Source organism: Octodon degus, unplaced genomic scaffold (genome assembly GCF_000260255.1).
Source record: "Octodon degus isolate 3935 unplaced genomic scaffold, OctDeg1.0 scaffold00007, whole genome shotgun sequence".
In the NCBI taxonomy this organism is placed as follows: Eukaryota; Metazoa; Chordata; class Mammalia; order Rodentia; family Octodontidae; genus Octodon; species Octodon degus.
The window spans coordinates 32479173-32498728 of NW_004524583.1; the positions used below are offsets into that span (position 1 = coordinate 32479173).

The 19556-nt window shown below is 51.3% G+C and overlaps 1 protein-coding gene across 2 annotated transcripts in view; it reads right to left on the bottom strand.

Annotated features, from left to right (window-relative positions):
• Positions 1–1152: 1152 nt before the first annotated feature.
• Elmsan1 (ELM2 and Myb/SANT domain containing 1) overlaps positions 1153–19556 on the bottom strand; it is a 38311-nt gene continuing 19907 nt past the window's right edge. Inside the window, exons 3-13 of one of the 2 annotated variants that reach the window (XM_004624850.2) lie at positions 18485–18784; positions 13121–13466; positions 11237–11303; positions 10681–10823; positions 10472–10575; positions 9945–10020; positions 9219–9307; positions 7548–7697; positions 6246–6458; positions 4775–4977; positions 1153–4510 (exon numbers count right to left, since the gene is read on the bottom strand). In XM_004624850.2, coding sequence (XP_004624907.2) covers positions 4357–4510; positions 4775–4977; positions 6246–6458; positions 7548–7697; positions 9219–9307; positions 9945–10020; positions 10472–10575; positions 10681–10823; positions 11237–11303; positions 13121–13466; positions 18485–18784 — 1845 coding nt within the window. In that variant the 3' untranslated portion in view covers positions 1153–4356. The remainder of the gene's footprint in view (positions 4511–4774; positions 4978–6245; positions 6459–7547; positions 7698–9218; positions 9308–9944; positions 10021–10471; positions 10576–10680; positions 10824–11236; positions 11304–13120; positions 13467–18484; positions 18785–19556) is intronic. The other variant, XM_023703545.1, reaches the window with a different exon arrangement.

Genomic DNA, 19556 nt, shown 5'->3' on the forward strand with positions numbered 1-19556 from the left:
GGCGGGGCGCGCTCGGCGCCTGCGTACCCATGGCAACGGCGACCGCCCGGACGCCGACCCGCGCGCTGGGCGGGGCTGGAGGGTCTGGCTCCGAGGATGGCGCGTTTCCTTTTTCATGTTTTCCACTTTTTGTCTTTTCTTTTTTTAAACAATAAACACAAAAGAAGCACCAAGTTTAAGGCAATTCTGAAGTGGACTTAAAATGGTACTGTGGGGGCCCGGGAGATAGCTCAGCAGCGTAAGTGCCTGCCAGGCAAGGCCAAAGTCCCTAGTTCCATCTCCGCTACCGCAAAAAATGAATCGATCAATAATGTCGAAATGCAAGAGTCACTTTGGCCTTGTCTTCCCGGGATGCTCAGTCCGGGCTGCATATGCAAATACTCATCAGCATCCCAGTTCATCCCTGTACTACCTATCCATGCTTCGCACCCTCTGTATTTCATCCCAATAAAATTGAAACGTAGGAGGGTGTAATCCACACGTGATCTAAAATTCTAACCACCTAACAGTTTACCCCGAGTGTCACTGGGCAGCGCGTTTATGTGCTATCCCTAGCATCGCTTGGGTACATGTCACTTCCATTAGTCAATTGTGTTAAATTTCATAAAACCGTCATCTTTAGCTCAGCTTGGTGACACACACAGGTAATTCCAGCACTTGGAAAGCAGAGGCAGGAGCACAGCAAGTGACATCAACCCTTGGCTCAAAACAACCCTAAATAAACGTCATTTTAAAATTTCGTTAAGGGGCCAGGGAGATGGCTCAGTAGAATAAGCGCTTGCCTGGCCTGAGTTCAATCCCTGGTCCCGCCAAAAATAAATGACTAAAATAAATAAAATTTCGTTATAAAACATTAAAGGAAAAATGCAACTTTTGGTCATCCAGTATTTAAACAATTAGTCTGGTAAATTACAAGATTTGTGTCTGCTCCGATGTCTTTCTAGCCAGGCAAACATATTTTCCCTGTTCTGGCCTTAATGACAGTTAGTGAAACAAAATAAATATGGCTCAAAAAAGTTACCTACTAACCCTCTGAAACAAGGTCTACTTATGTCACTCCCCAACAGGGAAAATTCCCCTAAAAGAACACTACATTCAACTCTGAGATTTTAAAACCTTATTTAATAAAAGGTTTAAAGATACAGAAGAACATTCAAAAGTAAATAAGTTACGTAGATACGTTACAATCACATCAGCAAGATTCTTTAGTGTATTAATTTTTTATAAAAAGCACACAAAAAATAAAATCTTCCATCTGGTCTATCACAACTGTACAGCAAAAGAGGTAATATTATATATATATTTATATATATTTATATATGTACACTATTTTACTATGTAACAGTCTCTTAAAAAAGGGTGCCACAGGCAGCAAACACACAAAAGGCAGTGTCTGATTTTTTGTTTCAAAATAAAAGGAATATACTTATTTATATGCTATGAAAATATCTGTACAATAATTACAGACTGTCAAGGCTATTCCTGTACTGCCCCCTCCAAGGCCTTCAGTTCTGAGACGAGTAAGGAAAAGGTGAGACAGCTGCAAAGTGTTAATCAGAGGCAAATATGAACACAGCCAAATGTGGTGCAGACACAACTCAATTATAAAAATACGCAAACTTCCTGTAAACCTAAGGAGTTGGGCTTGCCAGTCTGATAATAAATAACAGCCCAAAACAGTGAAGCCCAGTGAAAACGCTTAGCTGAGGCATGAGTCTGTGTGGCGGTCCTCCATCTTAATCTCGGGCACGAGAGGAGAGGTTAGGTCACTGAGGCAGTTACTACAGGGAGTCCCCTTGGACACAAGCAGCACAGGACCTCTGTGCCGGGGGTGTGGGCGTCAAGAGGGGCAGGCAGGCGCGCACCTCAGCCAGGAGGGGGCTGCGAAAGGCATGGAGGACAGTGATGACAACACTGTCTCCTCAGGTGGGTAAGAAACGGTACAGAAACGGTACAGACACCAGGCACTAGGGTCAGTTTCATACCTCTTAACTGAACGCAAAGGAGGCTGGGAGATTGACATGGTAAGACAGTGTGGGGAGGACATGATAAAGCTGGGGCTGTTTGCAGCTTAACTTGTTAATGCAAAGAGCTCTCAATAGGAGGGGAAACAACAGAAGACAAGCCTAATATAGTCATAGGGAGAAAGCACCATTAAGGATATATATACCTATGCCAGCTTCTATGGCTACAAGACTTTGCTGAGCGGTTACTGCCACAACTGTAGCTGTCCTCTACACGTTTCTCACATCACACTCCAGATACAAATGCATTCTGAACACAGGCTCTCCTAAACCATGGCGTCTGGTGCAGTGGGACCAGGAGGTACCAGCTTGCCTTTCCTTGGCTACCTATGCCTAGTCTGGTCTGAGCTTAGAAGTGTCAAATCACTTAAAAAAAAAAAAAAAATCCAAATTCTAGATGCTACCAGTGAACAGAAGGGTCTTGTGGGACTAAAGGAGGTTCTATTATCACACATCCATCAAGGCGCCTGAAACCAAATGCGGACTAGAAAAAACCTTGGGAAGCGTAAGTAGCACTTTGGGGCGAAGCTGCGAAGGCACTCATAGTATACACGTGACTTGGAAGAGAGCCAGCATCTGCTGCCCTCCTTCGGGGTCACCAGATTTCTGCAGTCGTGGGACCTGGAGCTGACAGACACCCGTGGAGGAAACTAATGGGGATGCTGGAGATCTGAGCAGCTGTCTACACATCTTGGGGGAGGGGATTTTGTTCCCTTCATAGCTGGGGTCTTACAGAACCCTTACTAATGCATAAGCTAATGTAAGTATCTCCTAGTGCATAGTTTAAATGCAAAACTGCCTCTCCATTCCCGGTCACCAGCACAATGTTTTTAGGCTATCTCCTAGGCAGCAGCAGGATGAATTCTGGGGGCCCAAGGCTGCCGGCCCCACACACACACACTCACTTTGAATTTCTTTTGCACAACTAACACCGAGTAATGACATCAGAAAAACTAACTCAAGCTTCTCGTGAGACTTCCAAGTGAAGGGGCCTCAGAAGCTTCTGGCCACCTCACTCCCAGGATCCTAGGCCAAATATGGCTTCTGCGTGCTAGTGTGCAGGCCTGGTAAACAAAACTGAAATTCCAGCCTTCTGCCAACTCCCGCAGGCCATTTCAAAGTATCAAAGAGGGGCAACAGAAACTGTCTTTGATCTCCCTCCCCCTGCTAGTCTCTGTGTGGCTTTAGGGACGCCCTCCACCATCCCAGCCTCTCTTCAGTGCTGCTGTCATTCCCATCAGTGGCCAGAAATTCCACAGCAACAGGAAGAGGGACCCTAGGGTCTGGGGAATTGGGGGTGTCAAGAAGGTGCCTGGTTTTGGGATAAATGCACTTGGGCCTCTGAAAATCAGGAGGCCCCTGGTCCCTGAGAGGATGTTAAAAATTAAATATTAAAAATAAATAAATAGCTCCCAAATGACACAAGTCAAAGAATGGAGGCTCCTGTCCCATCTAGTCAGGAAACCTCCTCTCCCAGGAAAGACCCAGAAATCTCCAGCGCAGTAGGGTGTGCTGAGCTTTGGGGATCAAAGAGGGTGGGGGTTGGGGCAGTGAAGTGGCAGCTACTGAGGGCAGGGCAGAGGCAAGCTGGGAGCTGGCACCAGCTGGAGGACCTGCTTGAGGCTAAGCTCCCTCAGCAGCCTCAATGGCCCAAAGGTATTTGGCAAAAAGGAGGGTGGGAAGCAGGAGGGGCTTGTCCAACGCTGCCACAGCCAAGCCCTGTGGCCCCGGCTTCCAGCTTGCAGCCTCCGGATGGTTCCTTCCTGGAGCAGGCTGACAGCGAGGACAGAAGAGCGACCCCTTCCCCAGCACTGCTCAAAGCTTTGCCGACCAGCACCTGTCCTGGCTGGGCTTCACTCCCCGCTAGGTGAGGCCGTGGCCTGAAGAGAGGGTCACCAGAGCAGCGCAGGCCTAGACACCGCCTGCAGGGGTGCCACACGCCCTCCAAGGGAGTCCCTTGCTTGGGGGTGGGGCAAGGCCTACTGCAGCCTACCAAGTCCGCTGGGGCAGGGAAAAAATGCTGCAAAGGATTGAGCTTGTGCTTGGCTAGCCAAGGTGGCTTCCTGGAAGTTGGAGAAGGGGGCCGAGGCCACTCTGCACGGAGGCCACCAGGTCGGGGCCACTCCCGGCAGCCCCCAGGTTGACCAGCACGCTCAGTCAGGAAAGCAGGAGGACGACTTCCCAAAGACCGGAGGCAAAGAGAACTGGATCCTGCAGTCCTTAACACTGCTCCTGGGGCCTTTATAAAGGAAAAAGGTCGTTTATTTCACTGTCTAATTGTTTTGCTGAGAAATGTCCACACGACACTCTGCCCTCGAGGTTGCGGGTGAACTCAGCCCTTGTCGCCCGCACTCTCCTCCTGGGCGTGCAGGGCAGCGGCGGCCTCCTTGGCCTCCCTCTCCTTCTGCCGCAGGGCCGCGGCCTTCTTCTCCTGCTCCGCATGGCTCTTCATGTGGGCACTGCGGCTCTTCACCTTGTAGAACACCCTGCAGTGGCGCAGGAGAGACGCACATAAGGAGCTTGCCGGCCCAGCACCCCTGGACGTGGGTAGGGTGCGCCTGGCCTTCCAGATTTGCAGCTTCCCCACTCCCCCACCCACCCCTCCACCCTCACCCTGGAGCTCGCACCACCCAGTCTAAAGCTGCCCCTGATGATGTCACTGCCCTGGCAACCCACTGAGCCAATCAGAAGACACACTGAGCACTCAGTAGCCCCTCCCACCCCAGTGCAGCGACAGGGCCAGATCTTACCTGCCGCATTTTTTACAAGGAAAAGTGTTCTCCTGGTTCTGGGTCTTACTAAATGCCTCTGCTTTTTTCTTCTTCTCTGAGAAAGGCAGCGCCCTTCGTGACTTCCCTGGCCCCTCCCTTGGTTTCTCTGAGGCCTGGCCACCTGCTGGCTCCGACTCAGAGGCATTGGACTCATGGCTCCGCAGAATAAGGATGTCATTGGCCTGCAGGAAATCAGCAAGGAGGGTTGAGTGCTTCGGGAAGCAGGGATCCGCGATTCTGGAATCTCAGGGAATGCGGGCCCTTGAAGGTCGCGCCCTCCTGCCACATAATCACCTCGCGCCCACTCGAGTCCGTCCAGTAATGGGCCCTTGGTGCCTCCTTGGAGGCCCACTTAATCCTGGATCCAGTCCAGCCCTGCTGTTTACAAAGCTGCTGGGCTTTGAGCCATTAAAAGAAAATCAAGTTTGGGTGATGTGACAGGTGCCAGGGACACAGAAGTTGACATATAAGACCCCTGCCCTCAGAGAACTCTGGGCCTTGGCCACAGACAGGTGTGGCCATGCAGGTCACTTGCTGAGCACACAGAGGATGGCAAACACTGGACAGAGAGAAAAGACAGAGGGAAAGAGCAGGTGTCGGAGCAGAGAGGACAGGTGATGCGGCCCTGGAGCAGGTGCTGCTCTGGGCCTCTGGTGGGGGTCCCAGATGGACCCTCAATGTGCTCTGGGTCGACCCTTAGAAGAAAGTGTTCACACAGTCTGCAGAGCTCAACGGTGTAGACACAGGGCACAGAGCTTCTGGTGCAGACAGCCAAGCTCAGAAGAGAGCAAACAGCTGTGGTCAGCGTGTGTCCAAATCCCCACCCTCCCCCTTCCCGGGAGAGCTGTCCAGGGCAAGGGCATCTCGGACCAGAAGTCTCACTTCCTGGCCTGGCCTGTGCCAGACAGCACTGCACCAGGAGTCCAGGATCTGGGGTGAGACTGCAGTCGAGTCACCTGGCAGCTCTAACCCAAGTGTTCCTCTGCAAAGCTCCGAGAATCTGAGACAACGAAAGTAAAAGCACTCTGCAGAGGATGTGTGTGAGGGGCCAGGTCTCAGCTCCACTTCAGATCCTGTCAGGCAGGAGACAGCCCGCGTGGGGTGGGCCGAGGGCTGAACGATGGCTCCTGTGTGCCTCCTCACTCTCCCACATGCCCCCTGGGATCTCACAAAGCTCTTTCCTCCAAATCTCAGAACCAGAAGCTTTCCAGTGCAAAATAAAAAGCAGCCTGGCCTCAAGCTATTAGCTGTGTTATCTTGGGCCTCAATTTCCTCATCTGTAAAATGTGATTAATAATAATCCCTACCTCCTAGAGTTACAGGGATTAAACAAGCTAACAGCATGAAGCACCTGGTACACTTTCCACTGCTGTGACAATGAGGGCTGCCACCTTGCTCCTGTCTGCCCTCTGTCCCTGGGCTCCGGGAATGGAGGTGGGGGCTCACTTACCGCCTCATTGGCCTGGAGTGTCTGCGTGGCTTTGACAGCAGCTGCCCGCCTGCTGCGCTCTCGCCCCTCTTCCTGCTCCCCCTTCTCCTGGATTTCTGAGACCTCTTCCTCCCCCTCCTTCCTGGGCTCCTTCTCCTCACTCTTGGGCTCCAGCCTCTCTTCACTTGGGGACTCTCTTCTGGGAAGAGACATCCTCGGGAACTTCTGGGAAGTCTATGGGGGATAAGAACACGCTCGGTCACAGTGCGATAGTGCTCTGACTCTGACCCAGACGGGGCTCAGGAGCCCCTACTTGTCCTGCTGGTCTGGTTCAGGTTGCAGCCTTCCCCTGGCTGGTCTCCCTGGAGACAAAAGACTGTCTTGAGACCTGGAGTCCTCAAGATGAGGGCAGTGAGGGAACGCAAGCCACCTGACCTCCTGGACCTGGAGGACATATCCTCAGGCAGAGTGGTCTGGTAAGCCAGACAGGAGCCATGCACTCCAATTCCGAGCCATCTCTGCAATACTTTCTACATCTCCACTCCCTTTCCATCTGCAAAATGGGGAGTAAACCACTCCCTGTCTTAGAGCAGCAGGTGACCGAGTGTGAACCTGTAACTCTGAGATGGTATTTTAGACAGATACAGGGATGTAGAATTAAAGAACAGTCTCCTTTCAGTACTGGTTAGGTCACGTACCACGTCTCAGGGTGTTATTAATATGTCCTTTATGCTTCTGCAGACCTGGTAATTCCTTAACGAAGAGATCAAGCCTCAATCTCAGAACCCTGGCAGGTAACACAACATCTAACTAGAACTTGGCAACAGTGATTGGTTTTCATGTGTATTCATTTTTACCAATTCCTTCCATTTATGAGAAACAATAGTGGCTTTCTAGTCATGGTTGTGATCTAGAGCTTCTCTTTGAGTGCAAATGGGTCAACATAAAGAAAAATATTAAGTAATAGCACAAGTGGTATGTAGACATAACAAAAATAGGAATGGTGACATGTGGTAGGGTGCGGATAGAGCAGAAATCACAGAAGTGTCGCAAGAGTGACTGAAGTTCGGGAAGCAGTGCTAGAAGGCTGCTACGAGGAGACAACAGGAGATGGTGGTACAGACACGGTGGGGAAGTTCTCTAACATCCTGAGCCCGTGTCATGCTTAATTACTGTGACCCCGGCTGGCTACTACAGAGGAGAGCTCAGAGGACTAGGGCTGAGGCTGTCAGCTCTTGCGGGCTCTAGGGACCGCGCTCTCCTCTGCCTGCCTCCGCAGACCCTGCCAGGCTCTAGGCAGTTGGAGCTGGAAAAGGAAATCACCTTAACGTCCACCTCCACCTCTTCTTGGGCTGACTTCTCATCACTTGTGTCCACGTCCCCAAAGGTTAGAGTTCCATTGCGACCGATTTTCACTTGTTTCTTGTAGGTGTAGTAGAATTCCACACACTGGGCCACCGTCTTGGTCTGGATCTGGTTTGAAGCCAAAACTGAGGTTAGAGTCCGCTGGCTTGGCTCGCCTGCCTGGAGAGTCCAGCCTTCCTCCTTCCCGTATGTTCCCCTTCACCGTTGGGCCCCAGCTAATCTAAGTGAATGGTCAAACACATTGTAGTGTTCTTTCCATTTTTCTGTAAGTTTGAAACTTTTCCAGTTAAAAAATTGAGGAAAAGTCTGGGCATCAACCACACTGAAATCAGCCCCAAGCTGGCAACAGACATGTGCAATCCAGGTGCAGGTCTAGACAGGTGAAGGAGGGGCAACGTCACACTGCCCCTTTCAGGCAGGACTCTCGTAGGAAGGCCCTGGGAGGCCTGGAGAGGAGGCAGAAGACCCAAGTCTTGTTCCTAACCCTGCCACAGTGGGCTGTGCGGCCTTAGGCGAGTCCCCCTCCTTTCAGGTTTTAGTTTTGCTTGTACAAATACAACAGGATGAGGCAACTCCGGACTTCTCAGCTTGCCATTTTAAGCTGTCCCATTTCACAGATCTGCTTGGCCACTAGGTTTTTTCTCTGGACGACTTCCCACTCAAGCGTTCTTGTAAACTTCTTGCCCACCCCTGGCTCTGCCCACGTCCAGGAGCCCAGGGCCACTGGGGCCCCTTGTGAGGAACACACAGATGTACCTCATGTCATGGGAACGGCCCAGGCTCACGCTTGCTACTTATACCACTACACTTTCCCCAACTAGTCGCTTGGGTTATTCATTTGACCACTGATCTGCTCCTTTCATTAGGTGTTGGGGCATCTCAGTGAATTACACCGCAAGGACTTCCCAGTGAAAGCAACTAATCTGGGGCGAGTGTCACTAACAGACAACATATGACTGTCCCCTTCACCGAACCCTCAAGGGAGAACTTGGCAGTCTTCCATCCAAGGCCCAAGCCAATCCTGACACAATCTGCCACCCAGCAGCAAACAGCAGTTCTTGGAAGCTCTTTTCCCTTAGTGAGCTCTTCCTATAGCCCAGGCTTTGTGAGATGGAGTTGGAAGAGACACAGAGCCCTGTACTCTTCCAAAAGAGTACGAGAGGTGAACCTGGGCACATCGGCTATGACTAGAAGGAAGCCTTGGCTCCACAGGAAGCAGGCAGAGGTCACCCAGGGCAGCAGCAGGCACCTGCTGCCTGTCGGTCCTCCTCACCCTACAGTGACCTCCTCCGCCATTTCCCTAGGGGAACAGCTCTCGGCCCTTACTCCCATCTTATCTTCCCACCCATGTGACATGTGACACCAGACCCCTGTATGGATTGAGACCTACAGTGTGGTTACACCACCCAAAGATAAAAGGGGACTCAGAACCAACAAAAGGTGGCTAGGCCTTTCCACTTCTTGGAATGTTAAGAAAACTGTGTCAAGGTTACCTGGGGACAGTGACTTGACTACTTAGGAGGGCGTGGTCAGCAACTCAGGGTGCCACAGACAGACAGGGGTCTCAAGTCCTGTGTGCAGGATGTGACAGACCCCAGGGCCCTCACAGCCCAGCAACAGCCGACTTACCAGCTTCTGCACCAGGAAGAAATCTTTCTTGTAGATGGCAATGCCTTTGTTGAACAGCTTCCTTTCAGCCATCTTCCACTGGTCAGAGCCTGCAGGGCCAAGGAGGAGCCAGGGCGTGAGGCGGGGAGGCCTGGGAGTGCCGGGGAGATTCTGAGCAGCTGCAAGTGCGAGGCATCCCCACAGGTCTCCGCAGCATTCAGCACTGACTCCTCCCTCTCCTTGCTTGTGAAATGGGAACAAGGATCTAGACCCTGCCCACCCCCACCACCACCCCCCAAGTGTGGCAAGGACAGAATAGCAGTGGAGATGAAGCCCTTGGTCCTCTCTGGTACAGACAAAATGTGGCAATAGCAGGGATCAGGGACAGTGGCTTTGAGAATGACGTGATCTGGCCAAAGTCCCTTATTAAGGTCCAGAATGAGCCATGTGCTCCGAGGGCCAGCTAGGCTCTGGGTACCTGAGGCCACTGTGGGCTCCTGGTCTCACACCTGTGACCCAGGCTTCTTGCCCAGCTAGGTTCCCACCTGCTCACTTCTTTCACTCCCTGCCCTTTAGGGAATGGGAGTCCCCTTGAAAGCCACCCAGCTCTGGTACCAGTTCCTGCATCTGGTTCTTGGCGGATCCCCCATTCCCTGCCCTCACCCAGGGCTGAGGCTCAGCACCAGGGCTCCTGATGCTAGAGACCCCAGGAAACTCGGGCCACAGGCCCACCCCAACCAGGCCCACCTGTGTAGTGATAAGTGGCCAGCGGGTGGCTGAGGGGCCGCAGGGGCTTCTTCAGTAGCAGCTTATTCAGAGTTTCCTGGAAGAAAATGGGAGAAGACAGGGGTATGGCTGAGGTCTGAGTGTGGGCTGAGGCCCAGGCCCAGGCCCAATGCAGAGGCCTCAAGTCCTAGGGCAGGGCAAGTACTTCCTCTTGCCGCCTGCACTGCTGAGGGACCAGGAGTCAGGGAGGATGGGAGAGGCGTGGTAGGTGGGCAGCTTAGCAACCGGGGCCTCCTAAGGGAAAGGCAGCCCCCAAGGCAGGCTGCATAACAGAAGATCCTCAGTAACAGGCCTGTCTCACGGGGACCCCGCTGACAGAGAATCAGGGATTGGGATGGACAGGAGGATCCTGTATACCAAAATGTAGACGCTAGAACCGGGGTTCCATCGGGCCGAGCAGCTCCCATCCCCACCTGGGTCAGGCCCTTCTGCACACTCAGCTATGCCAGCTTCCAATGGGACCCTGGCTGCACCCGCAAGGCTCTTACCAGAATGTCTCCCCGGGACTCGTGTAGGCAGTGTAGGGCCAGCTCCTGGTTAGTGCCGGCACCAGGGAAGATGCTGGAGCAGGCAGCTGTCAGCAGGTCCTCCACTGAACTCGCAGGAGCATGGGTGGCAGGAGGGGAATCACATTCAGGGCCAGTGCTGCATGCACCCACCTGCCCACCCAGCCTGCCCACCTCAGGCCACCGCTCACCTTGCCGCTGCTTCTCCCGGCTGCCCTCTAGGCTCTCCCAGGGCTGCCACACCAGGTCAGCCTTGTGGGGGTCTGCAGCTGCCAGGGCACGGTCCTTCATCAAGGGGATTTCCGCTTGGAAGCGGGTGCCCACGTTGATGCGTCTGCAGCAGGGACAGGAAGGGAGTGAGGCCTCACTTCACAGGGATGGTGACCCCGACTTTCATGGGGGGGTGGATTAAGGGGCAAGTGGCAGAAACTGAGTTCAGGGAATGGCTTCTGGGAGACTGAGAACAGCCTGGCACCTGGCGCCCCCACAGGCTGGCCAAAGGAGAAGGTGCTTTGCATAGGAAGATGGACAGAGTCTCTCAGACCCCATCCAGCACCCCTTGAAGACAAATTGAAGCAGAGCTGCTCCTTTTCTTTCTCTACAATGTCCAGGTAGACCAGGAAGGACAGTGGAGTCTGGGCTGACTCCAGAGGGCCCCTGAGACCTCCTCTCCTTCCCAAGCCCAGCTCCATGCAGGGGGCCCACCTGGCTACCCTCCCGCTGCAGCCCTAGTCAGACAGCACTTACGGCTCGATGCTCACAGGGGTGGCGTCTCCCATTACCGAGAGGACAGGCGGGGTGACTTCGGCGCTGTCTATGGGACAGAGTGGGCTGTAAGCGGCACATTCCTCCTCTCAACAAAGCACCCCTTCCCTGGGTAGCTGCAACCCATGCACGAGTCACAGCTGTGACTCAGGGAGCACTTAGAACTCAGGCTCTTGAGTACTGGCTCTGCAGCCTGCTGCAAAGACTCAGGCCTTAGACTAAAAATCTGGGCGCCTCAGTTTTCACACCTGCAAAAGGGACTATTTCTGTCTCCTTAATATGGAGGGAATGAAATAAAGCACAGAGCTGGGCGCCCAGCCAATATCAGGCAGGCCGAGGTGGTGGTGCACACCGATAATCCCAGCACTGGGGAGGCTGAGGCAGGAGGATTCCAGAGTTCAAGGCCATCCTTAACTCCATAGTGAATTCGAGGCAGCCTGAACTACACAGCGAGACCCTGTCTCAAAAACAAACCAACCAAAATCCCCACCAGCCGGCAATCTGCAGTGCCCACTCCCTGCTCCCAGGAGCTCCCTGGCTACAAGAAGTCAGTATAAAACTGCGGTTTTCTAGTAAAGAGGCTGAAACTTTGGACACACAAAGGAAGTGTCTGATAACTATCATCTCACTTCCTCTCTGGATTTTCTACCTCAGTTTCTTCCAAGCTAATCTTCTGATATGCCCCACAAAATTAAGCCACTTCCTCACTTTAAAAAAAAAAAAAAAATCACCTTTGCCAACACCTTTGCAACGTGGGATGAGCACCCGCACCGCCCGCCTGCTCATGGGCACTCCTCCATCGCCTCCTCCCCAGCCGCGCAAGGAGGCTCCTCTCCCCGCGCGCTCCTGCGCAGTCCCACCTTGCTTTGCCCCAGGGCCCTGCCGCCCCTCCCTCCCCAGTCCCACTCGGCTCAGGCCCCACCCCTCCCTCGTGCTGTCCTTACCCCGCCCGCCCTCTGCAGGCCTGCAGCTCAGTGTCACCTCCACTCTAGGGCTGCTGGTCCCACCTCGCTGGCTTCTGCACCAACTACCTACTGACCCTGCACTGCGCTCTTTCTGGAACAGAGCATGGGGTCCCACCCATTACTGGGGTCCCAGGTCAAGGCTTTGCTCCCGAGCGCTCCTCAGGGAGTGGTGGTTAGCCAGACCGATCTCTTCCCCTCCGCAAGGACGACCTGCGGAGAGGGTGAGCCACAGCAGTCAGGGTAGGGCAAGCCTCTTCCCACCTTCAGGCAGCAGGGGGCACCCGAGGGCTGTACGAGGGTGAGCCCATTAAGGGCTGAGTGGGTAAAAGGCAGCCCCGCAGCTGCTACCACTCGACCCTTTCCACCACCCTAAGAGCTAGGACTTCCCCATCCCGATGACCCCTTTGTGAAATGGGCAGCATTCTTCATTCAGCAATACACCCATCAGGCCAGCCAAACGGTTCCAAAACTGCTCTTGTCCAAAAGGACCGACCATGCAAGAGGCCCGGGAGACCAACCTGCTCTGGCCTCACCACACCCCTATGAGGTCAAACCACAGGAAGCTGCCCTGGTGCCTCCCCCAGTGGCAGAACATTGGCCGTTTCACCATCAACCAGGACTACTAATCCCTTTTCAATCCTGAAGACACCAAGGCGCAGGGAATTCAATGACCTGTGCAAGAGGATGTGACGGCAAATGGTAGGACAGGGACCTGAGCCCAGCTGTAAGGCCACCTCCTCACCCGCGCCCCACCCCTGCTCGTTCTCGTGACAGGACAGCCTTCTCTTCTCAGAGGAGACAGCAGGGTCCCTGCTCCCACTGCCAGCAACCCCCAGGTTAAGCCGCCGCCCTGCCCCGTGCCCCAATCCCAAGGCCACCAAAGGAGACAGGCGTCACTCACTGGAACGGAGCAGGGTGCGGTGCGCGCTCTTTGGCGTGATGGGCGGAGGCGCCGGGACGCTGCTGGTGGAGATGATGGCATTGAAGTAGAGACCCGAGCCTTCCCGCACGGGGCTAAGGATGGGGGGCGGCGTGTAGGGCGGCAGCTCGAAGCTGCGCTCGGAGGGGTGTTCGGCCAGGCGCACGGGAGAGCGCAGGTGGCTCTGGTACGGGGTGATGTTGGAGTACACGGCGGGGGCAATGAACGTGCCCGCCTTGGTGGGGATGATCAGGGGCTCGGGCCGCGGCCGCTGCTTCGGCTTTCGCACAGAAGGCTCCCCCTCCAACCTGCCGTGCAGGTCCTCAGCCTGGAGGAGGGGACAGATCAAGGCTGGCTCAGCCCCGGGCGGAAAACTGGCCCACAGCACCCTCGCACCAGGCAGGAGAGGAGGGCAGATGTGAAGCCCTTCGCACTCCTAGCAGGCAGAGCTCAACAAACTCTTTCTAGAAATCCCCGATAGTAAATATTCTAGGCCTTGTGGCTTACAGGAGGTCTCTGCTATCTCTTCTTTCCCTTTTACCTTAAAGAAAAAAAAAAAAAAAAACCCTCCATAAAAATGCAGAAAGCATGCACAGCTCGTGGCTTGGGGCCCAGGACACTCCCTCACCCCTGCACAGCAGCAGAGCAGGAGCGCCAGGAAGGGCCCTGGCAGCTTGGATTAGAATCTATCACTTTCATTTGCCACTTAAAATTATACAATGTGTGTGCATCTTTAAAACAACAAACAAACCCTAGGGCTTGAACCTAGGGCCTTCCTGCTGAGCTAAATTCCTAGCCATCTCTTTTGTATTTTGAGATAGGACTCACTAAATTGCTTAAATTGCCTAGTTTGGGTTCAAACTTGTGATCCTCCTGCCTCAGCCCGCTGAGGACTGGCGTCATAGGCATGTGCGACCTCGCCCAGATCCACACATCTTCACTTCTGTCACAGAAATAGTGTGCACCTGGGAAACGCAGGGGCTATAAGGCCCAAGTGAAATAATACGCGGAAATCAGTGAGAAAGCTACCTGGCACACAGTGGTTCATAAACACTGCTCTTCTCACTGCTTAGGCTCCAGGCTCTGCATTAGGTGAAAGCTGCTAAGTGTGCCAAGACCCGCACTGGGGGAGGGAGCCCAAAATGGGGCAGGAGAAACGCTAGCGTGCAGAACTTCTGCTCTCAGAACCTTAGATCTGCCGCCCCGGACTTCTCCCTAGCCCCCATCCCTGGTATATGCTGCACAGAATAGAGAGCAAGGCCATGAGGCAGCAGAGGCCTCCAGCCTCGGCCCTTACAGCCCTCCCTCCAGGTGAGCAACCACAGGCTCTCCTAGCTGCGGAGTACCATAGGCAGGGCTGGCTACAGCGCGTGGGGGCAACAACCAGCCCCTGCCGGCAGAGGCTCCAGCCCCCTCCTAGGGAAGGCCCAGGCAGGTCCTTGGCTCCTGTGCACCCTCTTATAGATTAAATGAAAGAGACTATTCCTTCTTTTGCCTGTAGAAGAGCAATAATGATTACATAAAAAAGAAAAGGGAGCCAGGAAGATAGCTGGGTAGAATAAGTGCTTGCCTGGCAAGCGCAGCGTCCTGAGTTCAATCCCCAGTACCACCAAAAAAAAAGAGAGAGAGAGAGAGAGAGAGACAGACAGACAGACAGACACACACTCACACACACAGACACACAGACAGAGACAGAGACAGACAGTTGGGCTAAGGCAGCTACCCCCTTGCTAGACAAGAAACTTTAAAAAAATAAAACCTAAGTCAGCTATAACTGATTGTAGTTTATGATAAGGCATTTAAATTATTCTGGATATCTGACTTTTTTTTTTTTTTTTTTTTGGTGGTACCTGGGATTGAACTCAGGATCTTGTACTTGCCAGGCAGGCACTTATGCTGTTGAGCTATTTCTCTAGCTCACTGACAATTCTTTGAGTATGATAATGGTAATGAGATTATGTTAAAAAGAAAAAGAAACTAAGAGACCATATGTATGTATTTTATCTTATTCAGATAAAAACTAAAGTGTTTATGAATGGAATGACAGTGTTTGAGTTGTGCCTCAGAATAATCCAGGAGTGGGGAAAGAACAGGCCCAGATGAAACAAGACTGGCTCTATTTTGATGACAGTTGGGTGACAATGAACCATACACTCACTGTGCCATTCTGCTTTTATAAATGATTGAAGATGGCTATGATACAAAGAAAAATAACTGAAGGCATAGCAACCATGTCCCCCAAAAGCCTAGTAAAACCCCACAGACAGGAACACAGGAGCTGCAAATCCAGAGCTAACCGGTCCATGACCTATTATAGGGCTTCAGGTCAGGGCTCAGGCCTGCCAAGGCTGGTGGGGCACGAAATAAAGGCCTAACAGACGCAATGCTGGAGTTGCGCAGGGAAGAAAAAATGGAAAAGAAATTTTCAAGAAGCACTATAAACTCTAAACAGGATAAAAATACATAGGGACAACAGCAAAATTGCTGAAAATCAAAAATGGTTTTTACCAAACAAGCAAAACACACCCAAATCTTGAAAGCAGCAACAAAGATGCCTTATAATTAAACAACAACATAGCTTTTAGTAATTTTTAACACTGTAAGAAGACAACAGAGTGACACCTTTCAAGTGACAAAAAGAAGGTAACTACAAATCTAGGATTCACCACTTAGCAGTTACCCCTCAAAAATGATCAAAAGAAAACACTTTCAGTCTTTTTTTATTTTTTTGCGGAACCGGGGATTGAACTCAGGCCCTTGCGCTTGCCAGGGAAGCGCTTATTCCACTGAGCCATCTCCCTGCCCTCAAGAAAACACTTTTAGGGGGCTGGTGAGATGGTTCAGTGGTCTAAAGCACCTATTTAGAACAAGCTTAGTAAAGCACAGGGATCGCAGTTCAATCCCCCAGCACCACATGCCAGCCCGCCCCGCCCCCTGGTGGGCTGAGCTGGCCACACACACACACATAAAATAAAATTTAAAAAAAAAAAACACTTTTAAATAACCAAAGACGCATAAGGTCCGCCCTTAGCAGAGTCCAGCTAGACACACTAAGGGATGCTTGAGCAGTTCAAAAGTGAGCCAAGCACAAGAAGAAACGAACAGCAAACAACAAAAGCAAAGGTTGGGGGGTAAACCAAAATTAAACAGCAACCAAATAAAAATGTCATAATGTCCTACTGATGTTAAATGAAAATGCTTTTCAATAATCCTACAAGTCAAAGATCAGTAGAAAACAGAATGGAGACCTCGTAAGAACTCTGCGTTATCTAGGAAGAGGTAGAGATACTGGCTCATCTGAGAGCCATGTACCCTCGACTCGCTGTACATGTTTGCAATCTCTAGCAGCCTTCTCGACCAGGCAATTAAGCCCCAAGGCCTAAGGCCTTCACTGTGTAGAAGTTCATTCTTTTCTTATGCATCCGAACAGTACCTAGCACAGTAAAGAACTGAGAAAATAGTCCCTCGGATCCCTTTCTGAGGATTGGGTTCTTTCTGTAGGTTAGAGACTGCCTCAGCGATCACTAAAGAGAAATACTGAGATATATCTAATAATCAGCAAGTGGAGAAATGGAAACTAGCGGGAGGGAAGGGGAAGAGACATAGCGTAGGAAAGCAAGTTGGATGAACAGAAAGCTAACAGCAGATTTCAGTCCAGGCGTAGCAGTAACACAGCAGTGGGATCTTTAAAAGTAGAGCTCATGGAAGCAGAAAGTAGAATGGTAGTTACCAAGGCCTGGGGCTTGGAGTATGGGCTGGGAAGCTGTTAGCCAAGGAAATATAATTTTATTTTTTAAAATATTTTTAAAAATCTATCAATTGGGGCTGGTGAGACGGCTCAGTGGTCTAAAGCACCTACTTAGAACAAGCTAAGCTAAACAAAGCACAGGGACCGCAGTTCAATCCCCCAGCACCACATGCCAGCCAGCCCCGCCCCCAGGTGGGCTGAGCTGGCCGCGCGCGCGCACACACACACACACACACACACACACAATAAATAAATAAATGTTTAAAAAAAACTCGATCTATCTATCTATCTATCTATCTATCTATCTATCTATATTTAGTACAGGCTCTCACTATGTCACTCAGACTCAGTGATCCTCCTGTTTTAGCCTTCCCAGCCCTGGGATTACAGATGTGTGCTACCAAGCCAAGGTTTGGTGGCCAGCTTAGCACAGGGCCACTGTAGCATATGCCAGGGATCCAACCCTGGGCCTTGTGCTTCCCAGGCAGGCACTTAGAACGCTGAGCTATCTCCCCAGTCCAAAACATAATTTTAGTTAGGAGGAATAAGTTCAATAGGCCTAGTGAGCAACATGGTAATTTTCATTAGTAGCAGTGTATATATGCTTAGAAATGGGTAAGTGCAAACTTAAAATGTTCTCACCACACAAAAATCATATGCACACCACATGCCTGTCATCTCAACACCCTGGGAAGTTCAGGCAGGAGAACCAAAAGTTTAAACCCAACCTGGACAGCTTAGTGACTTACCAAAACCCTGTCTCAAACTTTTAAAACAAAAAAAAAGTTTTAAGGGCTATAGCTCAAAGGCCCTAAAATCCTAGTATTAGGTGGAAAATGTCTGAGCTAATGCATGTGTTAATTAGCTTGACAGCCATTCATAGTACATACCCTATATCAAAACATCACTTTGTATGTCATATCTAATTTCTTCAGTAAACAAATAGAAAAGTATAAATTGTATTGGCATTCTAACTAGAAGACAAAAGTTGCTACACTTTCACAATGGGGTTGAAAAATATTCCTTAAGTGAAGAATACAGAAAAAAAAAAAGAAAGTAAAAGGATTAAAAAGAGGCACCATGGGGCTGGGGAGATGGCTCAGTAGAATAAGCGCTTCCCTGGCAAGTGCAAGGGCCTGAGTTCAATTCCCGGTTCAAAAAAAAAAAGAGCCACCACGCAGACACTAAGCAAAAGAAAGTTTAGACAGAGGACTTTGAAGGTAACAGAACTAGAGCTAAAGAAGAAATCTATTATCTATTCCAAATGAACACCTATCGAATATCATTGCCACAAAACAATAGTATGAGTAAAAGAAGAAAAGAAGCAAACGTCTGACAGAACAAAACGTCTCTGCATCCCAGAAACATGGGGCCTTGGACCACCTACAAACCAGTCAAAATTGCATTTTCGCAGATGGTCTCAATTCTGAGTATAAACCTGATTCATCCTTCATCCAGAAATTTGGTTTAGAAAATAAAAATATTATCACCACAGGTTCTGGGAAACCCTTTTGACACTGTCCTTTTTCCTGCTTCCCTGGGGTGCTAGGCCCGCAGAGTACACACGCCCTGGAGGGGTTGGGAAAGGAGCCTCTCACCTGAGCAGGGGCATCTGCCCCTGGGATCCGGGTGGACCGCCTGCGGGTGACAATAACTGATGGCTTGTGCTCAGTGGAGTGCTGCTCCAGGTCCTTCCCATCTTCATCCACACCTCCAACTTGGGCCACCTCAGCCGGGTCCACAGCCCGAACAGGCACAGACACGGGGATGATGAGGGGCACCAGCCCCGGGTCTTCTCGCACCCGCTTGGCGGCCAAGGATGGCTCGGAAAACTCCACCCCACACTTGGTGGCTGAGGTCAACACACTCTTCCGCTTCTCCTCAGAACAGCTGGCATCCTAGGGAGAAGGGGTTTGAGGGGAGGACAGATTTAGAAGCTGAGTGCTGATTTGCTATACTATTTAATCCAGGGACTCAGTATCCAGAGCAGACCCCCACTTCCGTAGACCTGGCTCCTCTCTGACCACCTCTCCTACCATAGCCCGAATACTCCCTTCTGCCAACTCCTCCACCCTGGAGCAGCAGGGCCTCCAGAAATCCACCTCAGGCCACAAGAGGCTCTCAGATGTTTCACTTGGTCTGTAGAATTGGGGACATGACGTAGCACCTAATTTTTTTTTTTTTTTTTTAAATCTCTGCAAAACAAAGTTAGCAAGGAAGCTGTAGCCAGGTAGATAAAGAGTAAGGGAGGGATACATCCAGCTCTCCATGGGTACCTAGCAAGAGTGGAGCCTGGTGTCCTAAGGACACACTCTGATCCTCCCACACAGCAGCCTGACCCTAAAGGCACTGGCCGTGGACTTTTGATGGCAGCTCTGGGATCAGGCTTCTGCTCCAGCACTCAGGGCTCACCTCCGCTCATTGGAAGACAGGAACATGCCAGAACATCTTCAGTGAGTTTGAGGATAAATTATTTGCAAAAAAACTCTAGACACAACACAGCACACCTGTCTGTTCTCCCTATCACTACTAAATTTCTTAAACACACACTTCATTGCAGTATAATTTATATACAATAAACAGACCTATTTTAAGTCACATCCCAAGTATTTTGACAAACAGAACCCCATGGAACCCCGTTCCCACCCTATTCCTGTCTTTCAGCATCCT